A 21,111-nucleotide genomic window follows, 5' to 3' on the forward strand; every position below is an offset into this window, starting at 1 on the left:
TTAATATTCATCGTATGGTGAAAAGAGCTCCTCCGATCCATCAACTGTTAATGAATTTATTCCATCCATATTTTCCATATTTGTCTAAAAGGTTTAAAAAGAATTAGTGCAAAAATATTCCCTGCTATAAACAAATTAATTTAATAAAAAATAACAAAAAGGGAAAAGCATGCATAAAACGAATAAACATACTTCCTTTCATGTATATATACATACATTTATATATATATACACTTATTTATGGGAAGATATAGACGTATGTGTATGCATGTATATCCATACGAACACTTATGTAAATAAGCATGAGTTTGTTATTTTCTCCCTCGTTTTATGTAACTGCACATAATAGCCTTATAAAATATTTTTTTTTTTTTATAAAATTTAATTTCCCTTTTTATGAATATCCTGAGTTCTTTTGTTGCGTACATAAGTATATAATAGAGAAAGAGAGAGAGAGAGAGAGAGAGAGAGAGAGGGAAGGAGATGAAAATACACAATGTAGACTTATATACACATGTGGGCTTATGCTAGTACCATTTTTGATTCTTCATTTAGGTCTTCCTTTATTTTTTGATATTCTATAACAAAAGAGAGAAAAAACAAATATTAAAGATTAAATGTAAATTGTGAAAAATGCTATGACAATTTCTTTGGTACCTTATTTACAACTTTGTTTTAATTTTTCATGATTTAAGGTATATTATTTATATGTTTATCTATTTGTTTGTTTATTCATTTTAATTTTTTTTTTTTTTTTTCGTACTTGTCTGTAATTGTTTATTAGTATAATTAGGAGAACTTCTTTTTTGAATAGGATAAACATTTAAAACATTTGATGGAAAAAAAATACGAATAAATTCAATTAATTTTTTAAATGCTAACTTATAATCCTCTTGACTCAAATCCAAAATGATATTAGACTTGTTACATTTCTTTTTACAAAACAATTCATAGTCTAGTATAGAATTTGAAGTATTTTTTGAATTAACTAAATTACAACATATTTCACAACGACCCTCAGAACATTTTTTTGCTTCTTCTTGATTTTTTTTAAAATTTGATGAGCACTTTTTTTCGAAATTTGTTAACTTTTTAAAAGTACATGAACATTCGTTATAATACGAATTTTCATTATCAACTATACAAGCCAAAGTGTTACCCATTTGAATTACTTTCGATATTTCATTTTTATAATTTATTTTTGAATTAAGATAAGACAAAAATGATGAAAAGACATTTTTTGATTCCGCACAAATTATATTCACAAGTGCAAAGAATAATACTGCCACAACCTTCTTATGCATCTTTGCGTACGCTCTAGTATAAATAAATATACGTATGTATGTCTGCAACTATTATATATGTACGTATTATATGTGAATGTATGCACTCTGTATTTGTTTCAAGCTACTTTTTAAACTGCTAAGCAGTTAAGTGGCTAAACTGCTAAACGGTTAATTGCCTAAACAGTTAAGGGACTAAACGGTTAAGGGGCTAAACTGCTAAACGGATAAACGGCTAAACGGATAAACTGCTAAACGGATAAACTGCTAAACGGATAAACTGTTAAACGGTAAACTTCTAAATTACTAAGTTATTATTCAAAATATTTTTTTCATAATGCACTTTCATAATATGTAAATTAATTTAGAGATAATGTTTTTATAATTTTTGTTCTTTATGTCTCTGTCTTATTTTCTGTCTTTTATTTTTTTTTTATTTTATTCCCTTATTTAAGATTGTTGTTTGAGTGTTTTTTGTGAAGTTGTGTACATACATCAACAATAAAAAAAAAAAAAAAATACAAGCGTTCACATATATTTGAAAAAGCTTATATTCTTCTGCGCGCTTATAATACTCATACGTATACATTTATACAAACATAAGTATACATATATATTTATACATGTAAACAAAATAATGAATAATGTGAATATTATATGTTTGCATTTTCGTTCTGTTCTAAATATGTGCATGAGTTACTATTACATATTTTTGAAAACCCCAAATTGTTTTCAAAACCTCCTGCATTCTTAATAGGTTATATATAAAGAATATTTTATTTTGTTACACATTTTTACTTAATTTAATTTTTTTTTTTTAAGAAAAGGGATTAAAATAATAGGTGTATCACGCAGAAACGAGTAGTGTAAAATGGTAGCAAGTATTTTTCTAAATATGCATGTATTAAAGTATGCACGCTTCCTACTGATAATCTTAAATGTAATCTCCCATATGTATGTAAAAGAATATATATATATATACATACATACGCTATGCTGCTATGCCCTATATTAATTTATAAGTTACGAATTATAAAAACAATAAATTTACCACTTCGATGATAAATATAAATTACTATATATTTTATTTTTTTTAATATTAACTTTTATACTGGTCCCATATTATACTATTTTTTATGCCCTTCGATCTTTGCATTATTCTTTACCGCCATATAAATTTTTGAATGCCTTTTGAAACTCATCGTGTAGTTCTGTTAAGATGGGAAAAAATAAATATGTAAATAATTAAATAAATAATTAAATATATATATATATATATATATATGTGTAATCACTGGTGAAATTTCGCTGGTTTCAGTATAAGAGGCGTAAAGGCTTCCACAAAATGATACAAAAATAAATGTCTTCTTTTTTTTTTTTTTTTTGTTTATTTGTAAGCAAACACATCTTTGTATTTATTTTTTTTTTTGCATCGAGCTATTACCTTGACTAATTGGTTTTCCATCTTTGTAAATTGTTTCTCTTAAATGCATTTTACTTCTCTCTAAAGCTATATCTGCATATGGATCTTTTAAGCATCTTAAAAAAGGAAAACACAGCAAGAAAAAAATAGTGTATAATAATACATGGACTGGTTGGCACAATTATTGTAGTCTTGTGTGAAGAACTGGTTTTGTGTAAAATATTTTTTATAAAAAAATATAGAGAGAATATTTTTTCCATCATTTTCCACATGCAAGCTTCAATTTCTTTTCTTTTCCTTTTTCTTTCTTTTCTTATTTTTCTTCTCTCCTTTTCTTTCTTTTTACCTCCTTAAAATGTCAGCCATTTCCGAAGCATACCTTGTGTATGAAACATTCGCCGCTTTCCACATTTTAAAACAAGGCCTTTACCGTACAAGATAACTTCTGGCAGTTTATTTGCATAAATGTGTAATTGTATATGTATACATGTATATGCATATACGTTTTATAAACTATTAATTCTTGAATAAAGGAATATAACTTAAAACTCAAAATATTCCCTTGTAACGATTAAATAGGTGTGTTTATTAAAGGGGGAAAAACTCAAATTTTGTGTGAGGATGGAAGAAAAAAAATAAAATGGATTAGCATTTGAAGGGGGAAACTGGTATGGGAAACAGTAATTATAGCACAAACATATATTTACATATATATATATATGCAGTATAGTAAAAAATAATCTTTGCAAAAAAAAAAAAAAGAACAAATAAAATATAATAAAATATGAAAAAATATCGTATAATATAATAAAATACGATAAAATATAATAAAAGAAAATAAAAGAATGTTGGGTAAAATAAGGAAAGCACCAGTACAAAAAGCAATGTTTGTAAAAAAAAAAAAAAAAGAAAGATATGCAGTTCAGTATTACACCTAAAAATTATCGCGTTAAATATTTATAACATAGAATATATTTGCCACCTACTATTTCATATGTAAAATAACAAACTTATGCGCATTTATTTTATGAGGAGCTGAGGACAAAAGAATGAACTTCTTCGTTCTTTTAACAAAGAAAAATGTTTTAATAAGAACAACACTGCTTTATTTGATGTAACCGTTTGATGATTATGGTTAAGTACAATAAAAAGAGGAGCCCAATGCATATAATTATGATAATGAAGTATCATGCAGAACTGTTAAAAATTTAATGAAGTTTAATTAAATACTACACAGATAAAAGATTTGATTATCTGATATATTCTTATTTTGTTAGTTATACCTACTTTGATTTTTTCGTTTCTTTTTAATATAATAGTATATATTACCACTGCTCACAGTCGGAACATTTTGTAGAGGCGTATATGTGTGAGGAATGTATGTACGTATGTGTATATGCACCATCGTATGAAAATTTGAACGACTGAATAATACATACATATATATATATATACGTGGCACAATTATATGGACAAGTATATGTCAGTACGCAGTGCGAATTCTTCTAGGAGAGCAACAAGATAATGAACGTAAGCACATATAAATATGCACTGCTTTATGAGAGACTACAACAATTGCGTAGGCAAAAGTATGATTAGCCAATTTATTGTGAGCAATGTAAAAGGGATAAAAAGAAGAGATAGGCATGGTTTCTCCGTTTTTAGTGCTATTATTGATAATAATGCAAATGAATATAAATATATGTTTAATAAAAGAAGAAATTACTACAGCTGGCCCTCTTACAGTTTGAAATTCATGGGAGGAAATAAAAAAAAATCGAAGAAAAATGTTGATATAACACACATATACGCACGAAAGACCGTGTTATATTTAAATAGCAATCTGTTTTTCTCGACAAATAAAAAATTAAATATTATAAACCCACAAAAGATTAGAAATGTAGCTATTATTGCACACGTAGATCATGGAAAGACAACTCTTGTTGATAAATTATTAAGGCAAGGAGGAGAAGAACAAATTAATGATAGAGTAATGGATCATAATGATTTAGAAAAAGAGAGAGGTATTACTATAATGTCAAAAGTGACAAGAATAAAATATGGTGATTACTTTTTTAATATTGTTGATACACCTGGACATTCAGATTTTGGTGGAGAAGTAGAAAGAGTTTTAAATTTAATTGATGGGGTATGTTTAATTATTGATGTAGTGGAAGGCCCTAAAAATCAAACAAAATTTGTATTGAAAAAATCATTGTTGAATCCGAAATGTAAAATTATTGTAATTATGAATAAATTTGATAAGCCAAGTAATATTAAAAAAAAAGAAGAAATTGAAAATGAAATATTCGATTTATTTGCAGATCTCAATGCACCTGATGAATTAATGAATTATCCTATTCTTTATGCATCAGCAAAAAATGGATGGTGTACCGATAACTTTGATGACGCAAAACAAAATAAATGTGAACATAATAACGTCCTAGTTATATTTAAAAAAATTATAGATTACTTTGATGCCCCACTTACATCGTCCATTGTGCCCCCTGACCATTCTGATGGTAACACAAAAGCGGAAGTAGATACACAGGTTAAAAGCGATGAGATCAATTGCAACATCAACGGCGTAATCAACAGTGAAGGAAGCACGTGCATTAACAGTTGTAGTAACGATGTTGATGAGGACAGCAAACGGAGGAGCGAAATTATGAAGGAGCCCTTCAGTCTGCTTGTAAGCCTTATAGATCACCAAGAAGGGGTAGGTGTAACAGTCACAGGGAAAATATATAGCGGAGTTATAAAAAAAGGAGATACAATAATTGTGAAAAATGAAGAAAATAAAATAAGAGGAAATTGCGTAATAAAAAATATATTTTATATGAAAGGAAGAAAAATAGAAAATGTTATTTCTGCTAGTGCTGGAGATATTGTAAATATTTCCTTTTCGAAAGGAATCATACCTTCAGTTAATGATACTTTATCATCTAATGAAAAGGTTCCTAGTTTAAAAGCTAGACCTATAGACCCACCTGTACTTTGCTTAAAAATTTCTCAAAATACAAGTCCTCTAACAGGTAAGGACGGAAAGCATATTACGCTGTCATCCATTGGAAATAGACTTAAAAAAGAAGCGGCCATAAATGTAGCTATAGAAATTAATGAGTCTGAAAAAAAAGATAGCTACGAAGTAAAAGGGAGAGGAGAATTACAATTAGGTATTCTAATTGAAAAGTTAAGAAGAGAAGGTTACGAAATGACAATATCTTCACCAAATGTTGTATATACTAAAGATGAAAAAGGAAATTTATTAGAGCCAATTGAAGAATTTCATATTACAATTCCATCTTTGATGAGTTCAAATGTAATTGAAAAATTAAATACTAGAAAAGCCGAAATTATAGATATTGTAAATGATAATGATAACACTTTTATTAAGTGTATATGTCCATCTAGAAATTTTTTTGGCATGAGATCTTATTTGCGTGATATAAGTAAAGGTACTTCCATAATTAATTCTGAACTAAAGGAATATAAAAAAAAGCAAACATCTTTTAAAGGTGATAGAAATGGAGTTATCATATCTTCATCAAATGGAACAACCACTGCCTTTTCATTAGATCCCATTCAATTAAAAGGTTTTTTATTTGTCAATGAAAATTTCCCCACGTATGAAGGTATGATAATTGGTGAACACTTCTTAAGTAATGATATTGAAATGAATGCTGTTAAGATAAAACCGGTACAGCATTTGAGAAATAAAGGGCATGAAGAAACCATCCGAATAAACCACAAACAAATAACTATTGAATATGCCCTTTCATTTATTCAGGACGACGAAGAAATTGAAGTCACTCCAAAAAGAATTGTTATGAGGAAAAAAATTCTCAACACGGAAATGAGAAAAACAGCGAACAGAAAGATCAAAAATTCGTAAAATTAAGATGTAGAGAAGGGGAAAGTGAAAACGAAAGTTCATGTGTTTCTGTTTATTATGAATATACTTATTCGTACGGACGTGCATTATGGATTTCGTGTTTATTAATTTATGTATTATTTCGTGTGTCCTATAATTTTTTTTTTCTTTTTTTATCGTTTCTTTTTTATCATTTCTTTTTTATCGTTTCTTTTTTATCATTTCTTTTTTATCGTTTCTTTTTTATCATTTCTTTTTTATCATTTCTTTTTTATCGTTTCTTTTTTATCATTTCTTTTTTATCGTTTCTTTTTTCTTTTTTTTTTTTTTGGGGGGAGGGTGATTATGTACACATCTGGAAGAACTTTCCTACCGTTACTTAAATATAACACCCCTATTTTTTATTTCGTTATATGTTTTTAGTTATTATTCGTAATGCATAATTTTTGGTCTTTCCTTTTTTAATAATAATCCTTGATAATCATACGGATAAACTCCGAATTTATACCTTTTATGAAAATTTTATTTAGGCGCGTATAAAATTACTGTTATTGTATTTACATTTACATAAAAAAGAAATAATAATTATGTAATCATTCCAAGTGAATCATAACTAAATTTAAATAATTATATCTGAACATTATGAAATGGTAAAGAGATCTGTGCTTATTTTGAAATCTAGCATTTTTAAATTAAGGTGTATTTTTTTTGTATAGCAAGTTATTTCTTCTTTTGTGTGCACCCGCAGAATTGTGTAAAGAACAATCTAACATAATAGAATTTTCTGTACATACATACATACATACATGCAGAAGGAAGGAACATGTAGTACAAGAATCGACAAATCATGGGAAAAATTAATTTAATAACGTCAAAAAAATTTATGAAATAATTATAGAACAAGATATATAATTGTATCATATAAATAAGAAAAAAAAAAAAAAAAAAAAAAAAATATTTTAAAATCTTCGTTCTATTGATAATAAGCTATAGAGGGAAAAATATCCCTGTGAGTTCGTAAAAAAATTAACTGTACATTTAAGAAAAAAATAAAACCACTAGGAAATTATGGAAACTTTTTGCGCGAATTAGTGGGAACTGTAGAGCAATAAAGATATGTAATTTAAGCAAGTGATGGATTTCAAATCAGCAGGCCGTAAACGTGTAAATGTATATATATATGTATATATGCCTTCATGATATATGTATAATATGTATACACGTTATATGTATTTATGCATGTATATATATAGTCCCATTTACTTGCTTTCCATATCGTGAAAGGAAAAACATATTTTTATATTATACAGGTCCCACGCTCCCCTACAATTTACTAAATAAAACCGAGAGATATTTTATAAAAGTTTTATTAAATATGATTATAAAAACATATAATTTTAATTTAATAAGTAAAAAGTACGCCCATAAATTTGCTTCTCCAGATTGCCCTAATTTAATGAACATTAAAAAAGTGATATATGAAAAGTTAAAACCAATATGTTTTCATATTAAGCAAGATTATACAATGGGTCATCATGTTCATGATATGCACTTTTATGGAATTTTATGTTCCCCATTATTTGAAAATAAGAGCTACAAGGAGATGAATTCAATGGTAGAAAAATTAATGAGTGAAATACACCTTGCTGGACGAGTAAAACTACATTGTCAACCACCTTCCAGATTTAATAAAATGAAGAAACATATAAGGTGGAGATGGAACTTAGAAAAATGATTTGCATTAAAAAAATGTATCATCATTTGGTATTTTGTGGAACGTGTAATAATATCTTTTTATAAAATTTTTATATGAATTTAAGATTAAAAGTTAGAACATACTAATATTCTTTCTTTCTTCATTTTTTTTTTTTTTAATTTTATTATGGTATTTTATACCTTATATTTACAATTTCGTTACTCTCTGTTTTTTTCTAAAATGTGTACCACATATATATATGCTTCATATATAGTTATATTTAAATTTTTTAATTCAAAAAAAAAAAAAAAAAAAAAAGCAAATAGGACAGGGGGCAAATAGAAACGGAGAAAGGGCAAAGAATAAAGAATAATGAACGACCATAGAAGAATAAAAAAAAAAAAAAAAAAAAAAGCAAGCAAGGGTTCTACAAGATAAAAATAAAGCCTGACCCTGATATATTATTGCAATTCAAATTATATTTAGTTGTTTGTATTTTCCTTCTTTCGTCTTTTTAAATTATAATTGATGAAAATATAAATTCATCATATATACTAAATAGAATTGACAAGTACATGTAAAAAAAATAAAATAAAATACTATAATATAACTCAAAATAAAATAATAATCTTCTTAAAATGTATATAATTTTTAAAAATATGTATCAAAAAAAACTAAATAACTAAAAGGAATAAAAAAAGAACAATAAAACATGTGACAGTGCGCCACCTTGTATGCTTGGTATAAAAACAATAAAGGGGGAAACACACACGCGCGTGTATATATATATATATATATATATATATATATATATATATATATATGTCCATGTGTGCGTATACATCTATATATGCATACGTTTACATATATATATGTATATACACGTATGTATGTGTAAATATCCATATGTGTATCCATGGAAGGGTTACACCTTTACACGCTTGCTGCAACCGTACTGATACAAAAACAAGGATATAATAATGAAAAGAGTTCCTATGTACTTGTTATAATTTATAGTTTCATTTAGTAAAAGCTTTGCTAATATGAAAGTAAAACAGGGCTGAAAAGACTGATATAACGAAACAGTTATTGGTGTTAAATGATTTAAAGCAATAATTTGAATTTTCCAGCAAACAAATATAATAGCAATAGTTGAATAAAGAATACAAAGAAATTGGTTAGTAGTTAAATCATATATTTCTCTTACAACATTATAATTTTTATTAATAAAAATTTCACCTAATATTCCAAATGGTAAGGTTATTAAAAATAACACTGCCATTTGAGCAAATAGTATTATATCGTTACTTACATATCTAGTACTTATATTAATATATATAACTTGTAACCCCTTGGTTACAGGTACAGCTAATAATAATAGAAAACCAAAATCAAATGTACCTAGATTCCATATCTCAGCTGTTATAGCTAAACCAAAAAATGATAAAAATATGGACACAAATGTTATATAGTTCATCTCTTCTATTTTCATATAATAGGACAATATGGCTGTAAAAATTGGGATAGTTGGTTGAATTATAGCAACATTATGAGAATCTGTATATTGCAACGCTATTATTACGATAGCCTGCCTTATAGCCCCTGTTACTGATAATATAATTATTGGCATATAGGCAATTTTGGGTATTAATTTCTCATCATTTTTAAATAATCTGCCTAAATAGTTAATACCTGCACTTTCTATATTGAGCCGAGTTTCATATGCATCGTTACATTTATCGTCCTTGTCATTGCCGTAACCAGAGTCCATCAAGTTGTTACTTTCATCGCCATTATTTTTATTGTTGTTTTTCTTCTTTTTCTTTTTTTTTTTTTTATCGTTACTATTACTGTCCTTGTGCTTATTGTTGTAGGTCTTTTCAAACTCCTCATTTTCCACTTTTAATCCTAACTCTCCCTGCGCAGTACTTTCTTTTTGTCCTGTTATATTCATATCATGCAATAATTTTTTTTTTTTAGGTTCCGATTTTTGAGATATGCATATGTAAATCATGAGTGGCATGGTAAGAACTGTTCTTAAAATAATAAAAATATAAATCGATCCATTTATCAATATAAAATATTTCATTAGTATATAATTTACACCATACAAAAGCATGGAAAACAACAATAGCAGGTTAACGGTTATTAATAGTGCATTTCCTTTGCCTTTTCCCTCTTCATTTATAGAAAATAACTCCTCAGCTTTTAAAAATTTCATTATTTAATATATATATATATTAGACATAATATAATAACATCTAAAAGTAGAGTACAATGGTACCTCAAAAATTGAGATTTTCCAACTTTCTCAAAAGTGTAAAGCGGTTGTTTATGTATATCGAGAATATATATATATACATATATATATACACATATACGCATAATACATGCATACTTATACAAATTTATATATATAATACCTACTACAATTCGTAAAAAAATAAACCTCCTTTATTTCTACCTAGAAATAAGAGCTCTCTGTATTGTGCATCCCTTAATTTTAAAAAATTGCGAAAATAAAAAACAATATTTCGTTGCAAGTCTACACAGTAAAATGCAAACGAAAATTTAAAAGATCATATAAGGTTTTAATAATAAAAAAATTGAAAATTAGCAATATCCTTACAAAAAAAAAATATATATATATATATATATTACATGTACATATGTGTGTACAAACGATTCATGTGTACATTACTTAATTTTTCTTATATATAAACGATGTTCAGTTCACTAAACAAAATTCAAAAAAGATAAAATATCAAGAATAAATTATAAATGTTAAAAAAATAAGAAAAAAAAAAAAAAAAAAAAGAGCCACAAGAAATAAATTCTTTTTTTCTTTTTTCTGTTTTATTATATTCAAACATATAAATTTTTTATGTCATTTTATTTTATTTTTTCTTCTTTCTAAAATGATACTTGTGTAATAGAAGAGCCTCTACTGAGCTCCTTAAAATTCTTTAATACACTAATAGGGAAGAAGTTAATGTATGATTTTAATGATCATGTTTTTATTTCATATTACTGTAGTTTATTTTGTTTTATTTTGTTTTATTTTGCTTTATTTTGTTTTATATTGCTTTATTTTGTTTTATTTCTTTTTTATATTTTTCATTTTATTTCAATTAATTTCATTTTTTCTCCTTTTACTTGTTAAACATGGATAATGTTTATTACTTTAAAATTATAGCGAACGCTAAGTTTTATTTTAAGGATAATATTAACTAGATAGTGGAAAAATTAAGGTTAAGCCCAAGTGTGCTTCTTCCAATATATTGTTTTTAATCTAGCTATTTTTTTTTTTTTTTTTTTTTAGCTACCTTTCATTTGCATTTTTAAAATGTGTTAAAATATGTTCTTTCAATATATTGTCCAAAAAATGTGTTATGAGTTACACATATATATATGTGTACGTATTTATGTACGTATATATTTGCACATGTACTTACATATTCTTGCATATATACAAGCGATGTTCAACAATTTACACTCCGATCTCTAGTAAGTTAAAATGTAAATCTATAAAAAAAAAAAAAAATACACAGGCTATTGTTTGTTTAAATTAAAGTATTTAAATATTTCTGTTTGACGTGGGATTCTTCGTATTTTCTTGTAGTCATTAGATACTCCTTTGTCCGTTTAATGGATTGTGTAAACACATATACATATTGCATATTTTTTGAATTGATATTTTGAGTCTTAAGGGTACATATACTCTTTATATATGCTATCCATTAGCTTTTTCTTCTAAGTGATTATTTCAACAAAATCGTTTTCATTTAGCGTTTCGAGATTGTATTCTTCGTATGTGTTGAACCGAAATAAGCAAAAAAAAAAAAAAATAATAATAATAAAATATTGAGAAATATTAGGAAAAAAATAATGAGAAATATTAGGAAAAAAATAATGAGAAATATTAGGAAAAAAATAATGAGAAAGATTAGAAAAAAATATTGAGAAAAAAAAAAAAAAAAGAGAGAAGAGTTGGGCTATCTTAATCATCCCTTTTCCTGATAAAATATTATAATTTCTGATATATTTTTTTTTTTTTTGTTTTTTTAGTTATAGTATAAAAATGCAGTTTTTCGTTTTTAAAAGAATAAATATGTTTTTATTTTAAATTATTTAAAAGATATATTTTTTTAGTATTTATTATTTCTTTTGTTAAGTATATGTCAATGTGCATACGTGCAAACATCCATACATGTATCCTACCAAATGTGTACAATTATAAAACAGTAGAGCAAAAATATGACACACTAAAATTTCAAAGCTCGATCTGTTTTGAAAGCTCTGCTATTTTTTGGAAGAACGAATATACATGTGTATATATATGAGTACAAACATATGTACATACATACTTATACGCATACATATATAGATACATACGCATATACAAATATATAAACTTACGTGTGCGTATATATACGAATACGTATGTATTTAAAAAATATATAATGCGAACAAAATAGTATGTAGCATTTAAGGAAACAGCTATAAAGTATACCCTCCTTTGAAAGATCTCATTTTATAAGAATTTTTTTTTTTTTTTTTATACACACATTTAAATAAATAATTTCTTACATTATGTACAGATATATGTACAAATGTGCTCGAATATATATGTATATACACATATATACATATATATATGTACATTTATACATACATCTATACATACGCCCATCGATACATACCTTTATGTGAGATTAGCGCGAAATGAGCAAAATGGATCGATCACTGTTAGGTATGGATGACAATATGAACTTTATGGATAGAATGTCTCATTTATATGACAGCTCACAAAAAAAGGCAACGAAGAAATTAATTTTTGCAAGTGTTATATGTATAATATTTATGATAATTGAAATTATTGCTGCTATAATATCTAATTCTTTATCCTTAATGACTGATGCATCTCATTTGTTTTGTGACTTGTTATCATTTGCATTAAATCTTTTTTCAATTTATGTTTCAACTTTTGAGGGGAATGTTGATATGTCTTTTGGATATCATCGAGCCGAAATAATAGGGGCATTATTTTCCATTTTTTTTATATGGGCATTATCTGCGTATATCTTGTATAGTGCCGTTTTTAGATTATTTGAAGTAGAAATTGTAGATGGGTATATAATGTTTGTTACTGCTTTTGTAAGTACGTTAGCAAACATATTTATAGCATTTGTTTTAAAAGTTCATTCACATGGATTTGAATTTATTGGCAATAGAAGATGTAGTCACAGTGATGGATCTCATGATCACACACTTGTTAATACGTTGGGCAGTATAAGAACGATGTCAAAAAATAGTAAATATAAAAATATAAATAGTGATATTATTTTAGGGGATGAGGATGCTTCATTTAACAACAACATTTCAATCGGTAAAATCAATACAAGCTCTTGTAGTTACGTTGCTTTTGATTATTACGAAAATGTAAATAAATTTAGTAACGACAATTCACTTGATGAGAAAGTAGCAGCAGAGGGAAGAGAAGTAGAAGGAGGAGGTGAAGAAAGAGGAGGGGAGGAAGAAGATGAAGATGGACAGGTAGAAAAAAAAATGGACAATTCGTTAAATTCATCAAAGCATACATTTCATAATAGTAGTAATAATGGGAATGATGAAGACCATCAAGGGGATGGTAACTTTAAAGTAGGAATTGTTGATTATATAAATAAAAGTAATAACTTAAATGATATAAATAATAAAAAAAAAAAGAAAAAAAAAAAGCATTCTTATAATAATTTACACCAAGATAATATTGGAAGTAGTGATAATTCATTCATGTTATCAAATGGAAACGATGAAGAGAATGTAGTTCATGATTCACATGATAATCATTTTATTGAAGGAGATTCTTTTGATAGTCACAAGCACGATCATAAGCATCATTATGGACATACACATGGGCATGCACATGCTCATGCACATAATGAAATGAATAGCATAAGTTTAAAAACAGCATATCTTCATGCTCTTAGTGATTTACTTCAAAATATTGGTGTTATGATTGCATCGTTAATTATTTGGTACAATCCTAAATACTCAATTACAGATCCAATTTGCTCCATCATTTTTTGTTTTATTGTTTTCTCAACAACTATATCAGTAATAAAAGAAATTCTAAATGTTTTAATGGAAGGAACACCAGTAAGTATTAATTTAATTGATATTAAAAATGATTTACTAAAAATACCAGGTGTTATAGACGTTCATGATTTACACGTATGGTCCTTATCCATTGGAAAACCAGCCTTAGCTTGTCACATAGTTGCACACAAAAATTTTGCACATACTGTTTTAAATAATGCTACCATTCTATGTCAAAACAAATACAAAATTTTACACACGACTGTACAAACAGATTATCCATCAAACATTTCAAATTGCGAAACGTATGCTCACCTTAAGTGTTCAAATTTAAAAACGGAAATACAGAAGTGAAATTCGGACTCGTCTCGTTACGTGCATATACATGTATATGTATGTACATGTATGTGTATGTATGTATAAGTATGTATATGTATGTATAAGTATTTATATGTACGCATTAGTATGTATATGTACGTATAAGTATGTATATGTACGTATAAGTATGTATATGCGTGCGCGTTCATATATGTACGGGTGCGAATATATATATGAAGCATATTTTAAAAAAAAAATTTGTAAAAATCTTTTGAACTTGTGATGTCAACACTTTACGTATCACACTAAGCACACTCCGGTAGTATGTTTACACAACACTGGGTATAGTGTATATGCTTGTGTATTTATAAATAAGTATACTTTGAAATTTCCATATAAAAAATGTTTTTTTATATTTTCAAGTGTATATATATATATATATATATCACTATACGATAGGAAAAAGTATTTAAAATTTGCCAAACGTGGCTAACTGATATATATATGAAATAAATCTCATATCGTTATATTTTAATATACTTGAGAGATTTGCACATGAAACCATTTTGTATGTATAAATAAATATATGTGCATATATATATATATATATATATATATGTATGAAACAAAAAAGTTCAACTGTTGTATTTATTTCACTTTGAGGCATATTACACTATTTGCAGTACTCATTTATATTTAATTGGATATTATTACTCTTTTATTTTATTATCTTCATTTTATCACATATAATTTATCAATTTCCTTTTTCGCGCCCTTTGTCTCATTTTTAGTTGAACTTCAATGTACAAATTTACACCTTCGTTTCAACACTTTTTATTTTATTTTTTATTATTTCATGAAAGCAAATGTCTTTTTCCATATATTTTCAAAGCTATCTTTTTCACGAAAAATAATTTACGAGCTTAAGTGCTTCGTGTGCACAAATGTATGGAATGAAACAAAAATCTTGTGCCATAAATGGTTTGTTCTATTTTTTGTACCTGCTTTTTTTGGACAGTGTAAAGTAGGTTAATTTGTGTGCACAAAATAATGAAATATAAGGCTCATGAATAGATATGTACTTATATATATATGTATTAGATATTTATGTACGTGTACGTACCTATGCCTATCTAGGGATCACACACAATTATACAAAACGCCTTATACCGTTAAAATCTTTGAATGATAAAAAAGGTGTGCAATAAACTTGTTTATAGTTTTCATTTATATAAAAATAAGGTATAAATATTATAATTTATTTCGACTTATTCTAATTTTAAACCATGTATTTAAATATAATAAAAAAATTTTGCTTTTAATATTGCAAGAAAAAAGAAGAAAAAAAAAAAAAAACTTACAATTATGTGCTATAACATGGGTACTAAATTACATCATTAATTTAAATCCTATATTTTTTTTTTTTTTTTTAGTATATGTTTAAAATTTAATTTTTTATTATTCATTCAGAATAATTCTTGTATCCCCAAGGAAAACAAAGAGAAATAAGAATAAAAAATGAATAAAAAAAACGAATAACACATATCAAATGATCTACCACGAAGTGTTTAGATATCAAATAAAACAGACTAACATAATTTCCCAAAATAGGTGCATTTGTGTGAAAAGCTTAAAAAAGAATGAACAACAAATGATTAGGTAAACACGCATATGCAACTACATATGCACATATATATATATATATGCCTACCCGCGTAGACATGTATTTACGCAGGTATGTACATCTATGCATTTATTTATAACTCTGCACAATCGATGCCTAACAAAAAAGAGAATTTGCATTAATTCCAAAACAGCTAACTATTGTAAAAAAGGTCAAATGAAAAAAAAAAAAAAAAAAAAAAAGGATAGCAAAAATAAATACGTGTTCATAATAGTGTGAGAGCGCTTTATTACAGTGCTTTTCTTTGCTACTATGGATTAAATATATATTTTATTTATTTTCTTAATATGATCATATAAATTATCATCACAAGCTGATATAATGTGTCTATCGGGCCTTAAAAATACAAATGATTTATATGACTTTAGATTTAGAGTGTTTAAAAACATGTTCTTAATTAGTTTTGATGTAAATACATAATTGACGTTATAACTTTTTGCATTTATTTGAATATGTTCTATATTTGTTGTTTGTCCTTTAAGATCGTTTTGTTCATTTTCTAATAAAACATAATCATTTAAAAATATTATATCATTACATGTGTTTTCCTCCTTTAAGCTTTTACCATCTTCTTGTGTTAAAATACCAATAGATTGATTTTTCGGATTCTTATATATTAAAATATCGGAATCCCAAAAACAAATAGAGAATTTCTCTTTTGATATATTATGTATAGACAAAAAGTCAATCAATCCGTTTAATGTTGTATTGTCAAATAAAATAATTAATATGGATAAATGAGGATTATTAAATATAGGTAGGTCAACAGTAGATAATTTATAAATATAATTTTTGTCCATTGTATAAAGATTAAAATGAGGTATTTTGGCTCCATTTATATTCGTAATTTCGTACTCATATATGTTTTTGCACACTTTTAACTTAGGTATATTTTCATTTTTTTCTACAAAGATATTCCTCTTTAGAGGTGACTCCTCATTATTAATACTTTTATTATTATTTTTATTATTATTATTATTATTACATATAACATTATTTTTATTATTATTTTTATTATTATTATTATTATTACATATAACATTATTTTTATTATTATTACATATAACATTATTTTTATTATTATTACATATAACATTATTTTTATTATTATTACATATAACATTATTTTTATTATTATTACATATAACATTATTATTATTATTATTACATATAACATTATTATTATTATTATTATTACATATAACATTATTATTATTATTATTACATATAACATTATTATTATTATTATTACATATAACATTATTATTATTATTATTACATATAACATTATTATTATTATTTTTATTATTATTGTTGTTGTTGTTATAATTGTAAATATTACTCTCTGTTATGTATTTTTCACCTCTACTGAACTTTAAACCCTCATCACTGTAGCTACGGTTATAATTACTGCCTATCTTGCGCTTATATCGCGCAATTTGCGCAGTTTCACTCGTCGAAATTTCAGTGCTGAGAGTATCCTCCCCCCCTATCATTTGTGTATCTTCCGAGCAATTTGTAATTTTATCACATGGGGATATATTTTTTTTATTGCTATTCTTACCATCATTTTCCGTACCATTCATCACACCAGTTTTGTACTTCTCGTTATAGGGGGAGAAATCCCCCCCTAATTTTTCTTCTTCCTCACTTATTTCAGAAATTGTGTTTATATATGAGTAGCAGGAATCCACTCCAGGATATAATAGTGTCAGTATGTTCCCTTTATTTCCAATCAGTTTTTGTGCTCTCCTTTGATTCCATTCAAATATATAAGGAAGGTTATTAAAAAATTTAAGAACCGTTCTAGCGTTAGTAAATAGATGGTGAAAGAAACCGAATTTCTGGACAATATGGATTGCATATGTAGTTAAAAAATTTACCAGCATGGTATGATTGTATCCTAAAATATTCGGTATGTTGTTCCCTTTTTCATAATTTTTCACAGCATGGTAAATTGTAAAATTAGCTACCAACTTCCTTTCAATATTGTATGATTCTATATAGTTATCAATTTTTTTTTTTACTTTTTTATCCCCAATATTTAGCATATCAAAATAATGGCAAAAATTTTTTATTTCATTGTGCATGTAAGATTCATAACCAGTTCGTTTAATATTATCAGAGGTATTACATCTGTTCTTTATATTTTGTTTATTATCTAAAAAAAAATTTTTTTTTAAAATATAAATTCTAATAATTTTCCAGATTATATTTAAGACATCCCCAATTCCTAAGTTTAACCCAAAACCCCCGGAGGGGGGTAATTTATGTGCTGCATCTCCTAAAAGAATAATTCTTTTCGTTTTTTTATCAATAAATGTTGAAGCAATTGAACTATGCATTGTCCATCTATATATATTGTGTATATTAATATCATGTAAAGGAAACTCAATTAATTTATTTATTATTTCAAGGCATTTACTTTTGTTACTATAAATTTCTGCTTCTTTTATATTTATATATGGCATATGCAAAATAAAATCTCCATCTCTGTAATTATGGCAAACTAAAATACCTATGTATTTATTAAATAAAAAATATAACATAGAAGGATTATATCTTACTAATTTTACTAAAATGGTTGAACTGAAATGTATATTTATAAACTTCATGTAATCTTTCTTATTCTCATCGTTAATATTCAATTCCTCCTTTATGCTACTTTTTCCTCCTTCGCAAACAAAAACGTAATTACTTAAAATTACTTCCTCTTCATGGTTATATAAGTTTTTAACCCTTGTTATTACTATACCGTTTGAACAACTTTCCCTCTCCTCTAAGAAATACACATTATTATTTTTGCCTCCACCCACGCAACCGCTACTTCCAGCGCTACCATCACTACTACCACTACTACCACTACTACCACTACTACCACTACTACCACTACTACCACTACTACCACTACTACTACTACTACTACTACTACCACTACTTCTAATGCTTCCAATATCACCCTTATCGGCAGACTGGTACTTGTTGCCTTTTTCTTCCTTGTTATTTCTAGCGCTCTCAAAATGAAGTCCATTTTTCAGTTCATTCATGTTCCAAAAGTTTACGTATTCGTATCCCATTAAGAATTCGGATGGATCATATGTAAAAAAATTATCATATAATAATTCTCCTCCCTCATTTTCCCGATCCCTGTAAGATAAATTATTAGGGTTACCCGATTTATCCTTTAAGCTGGATTTATTATATATACTTTTTAAAATTTTATGGGTCGATAACTTCAACCGCATATTTTTTAAAAATTCCCTTTTTTGGATACTATTACATTTTACTTTATTTAGATAATAGTTATACAGGATTCCTAATAATTTATATTGAGATAAATGAGTTACTTTCGATGGACTTATATCTTCATAATACGTGTCTTTATAAGTGTATTTGTTATAAAAATTATTATAAGATATTATAGTTTTATCTTTTTTAATACTTAAGCCATATTGAAAAGTCTTCCATAAATTTAAATCCTCTGTTTCGTTCAGGAAACATTTATCTAAGTGGAAAATGCTTCTCCATGCCTCCATAGTTTGATTATTATAATAATGTGCTTTGGGTGTCTTTCCTATGCATTTATCTTTTTCAATTAATATGTGAGGTATCTTATGCTTCTGTAAATACATGCCTGTTGTTATTCCAGTGGGTCCACCCCCAATAATTAGAACGAACGTTTTTCTGACTTTCATTTTGTTCATTTTTCACATTATTTTGCATTATTTTATTTTTTCCCCGATTAGTTCCGAATTTTTTCCTATTTTCCCCCCTTCTTTTTCCTCTGTTTTTTTTCCTAAATTTTTTATATTTGTTTCTATATATTTTTCCTATTTTTTTCTATATATTTTTCCTATTTTTTTCTATATATTTTCCCTATTTTTTTCTATATATTTTCCCTATTTTTCTCCCTTTTTTAAGCTATTCTTAACTAGTCTTTATAATGTTTTATCCAGGCTTTTGCTTTTAACTGGCTTAAAGGAGCGTAGTTATTTTTGTTTCTTCTCCTCCCTGTTATGTTTTATCTCAATTTTTTTTTTTTTTTTTTTTTTTTATCGTATAATTTTTCTCTCCCATGGTCATGCTCTTCTTTTCCTGACCACTTGACCATTTCCATTTCTTTATCCTTCACTTTTCTCTATTCTTCTGCTTAGCATTTTAATTACTCATATATAATACTTTACATCAAATTTATTCCTTCATTTGCTATTTAAAAAAGAACAATTTTTATATTTCACAAGAATTTTATACTATCTCTGGATTATGTATGATTTCATATTATTCCAACAGTGAATTTAAAAAAAAAAAAATTTTTTGTATTTTTTTTTTATTTTTAAAGTTTGCTCTTCTACGTATGTTCTTTTTTAACTGCTCATAATATTTTTCTTGTATTGTAAAATACTTGTAGAAAAAAAAAATAAAAATAAAAAAAATAAAAAAAATAAAAAAAACAAACAAAACCAGCAGAACAATTTACTGCAAAATGAAAATAGAAAAATGGACTTTTTTCCAATTTTTGAGCTTTTAGCACACTCCAGTATAGTCTGTTTCATTCCCAACTGATAAATGATCAAATAGTACAATTCTATTAAGTTAAAATATACTGATGACGTAGTAGAGCGTCATTTTCGTTAGTGTGTAGGCATATATAATGCGTGCACACTACTTACATGAAAACTACGTACGACTTACATTCACACATATATAAAATATACATTCGTACACACATGTAAT

At 26.3% G+C, this 21,111-nt stretch overlaps 6 protein-coding genes across 6 annotated transcripts; 3 read left to right on the top strand and 3 right to left on the bottom strand.

Moving 5' to 3' along the window:
• Positions 1–1,304, bottom strand: MKS88_005468 (secreted ookinete protein; the record flags this gene model as incomplete). The annotated part of the gene is made up of 3 exons (XM_067218732.1): positions 1–84; positions 535–578; positions 764–1,304. The coding sequence occupies 3 exons, from the start codon at positions 1,302–1,304 to the stop codon at positions 1–3; spliced, it is 669 nt and encodes a 222-aa protein (XP_067070678.1).
• A 2,993-nt stretch (positions 1,305–4,297) lies between these two features.
• Positions 4,298–6,601, top strand: MKS88_005469 (GTP-binding translation elongation factor tu family protein; the record flags this gene model as incomplete). The annotated part of the gene is made up of 1 exon (XM_067218733.1): positions 4,298–6,601. One exon carries the CDS (start codon positions 4,298–4,300, stop codon positions 6,599–6,601), a length of 2,304 nt encoding a protein of 767 aa, XP_067070679.1.
• Positions 6,602–7,955: 1,354 nt separating this feature from the next.
• Positions 7,956–8,315, top strand: MKS88_005470 (uncharacterized protein; the record flags this gene model as incomplete). The annotated part of the gene is made up of 1 exon (XM_067218734.1): positions 7,956–8,315. The coding sequence occupies one exon, from the start codon at positions 7,956–7,958 to the stop codon at positions 8,313–8,315; it is 360 nt and encodes a 119-aa protein (XP_067070680.1).
• An 886-nt stretch (positions 8,316–9,201) lies between these two features.
• Positions 9,202–10,497, bottom strand: MKS88_005471 (drug/metabolite transporter DMT1; the record flags this gene model as incomplete). The annotated part of the gene is made up of 1 exon (XM_067218735.1): positions 9,202–10,497. The coding sequence occupies one exon, from the start codon at positions 10,495–10,497 to the stop codon at positions 9,202–9,204; it is 1,296 nt and encodes a 431-aa protein (XP_067070681.1).
• A 2,504-nt stretch (positions 10,498–13,001) lies between these two features.
• On the top strand, positions 13,002–14,729 carry MKS88_005472 (cation diffusion facilitator family protein; the record flags this gene model as incomplete). Its single annotated transcript, XM_067218736.1, has 1 exon — positions 13,002–14,729. One exon carries the CDS (start codon positions 13,002–13,004, stop codon positions 14,727–14,729), a length of 1,728 nt encoding a protein of 575 aa, XP_067070682.1.
• A 1,905-nt stretch (positions 14,730–16,634) lies between these two features.
• On the bottom strand, positions 16,635–20,072 carry MKS88_005473 (FAD-dependent monooxygenase; the record flags this gene model as incomplete). Its single annotated transcript, XM_067218737.1, has 1 exon — positions 16,635–20,072. The coding sequence occupies one exon, from the start codon at positions 20,070–20,072 to the stop codon at positions 16,635–16,637; it is 3,438 nt and encodes a 1,145-aa protein (XP_067070683.1).
• Positions 20,073–21,111: the final 1,039 nt, after the last annotated feature.

The sequence above is a fragment of the Plasmodium brasilianum genome, chromosome 14 (assembly GCF_023973825.1).
Source record: "Plasmodium brasilianum strain Bolivian I chromosome 14, whole genome shotgun sequence".
Taxonomy (NCBI): Eukaryota; Apicomplexa; class Aconoidasida; order Haemosporida; family Plasmodiidae; genus Plasmodium; species Plasmodium brasilianum.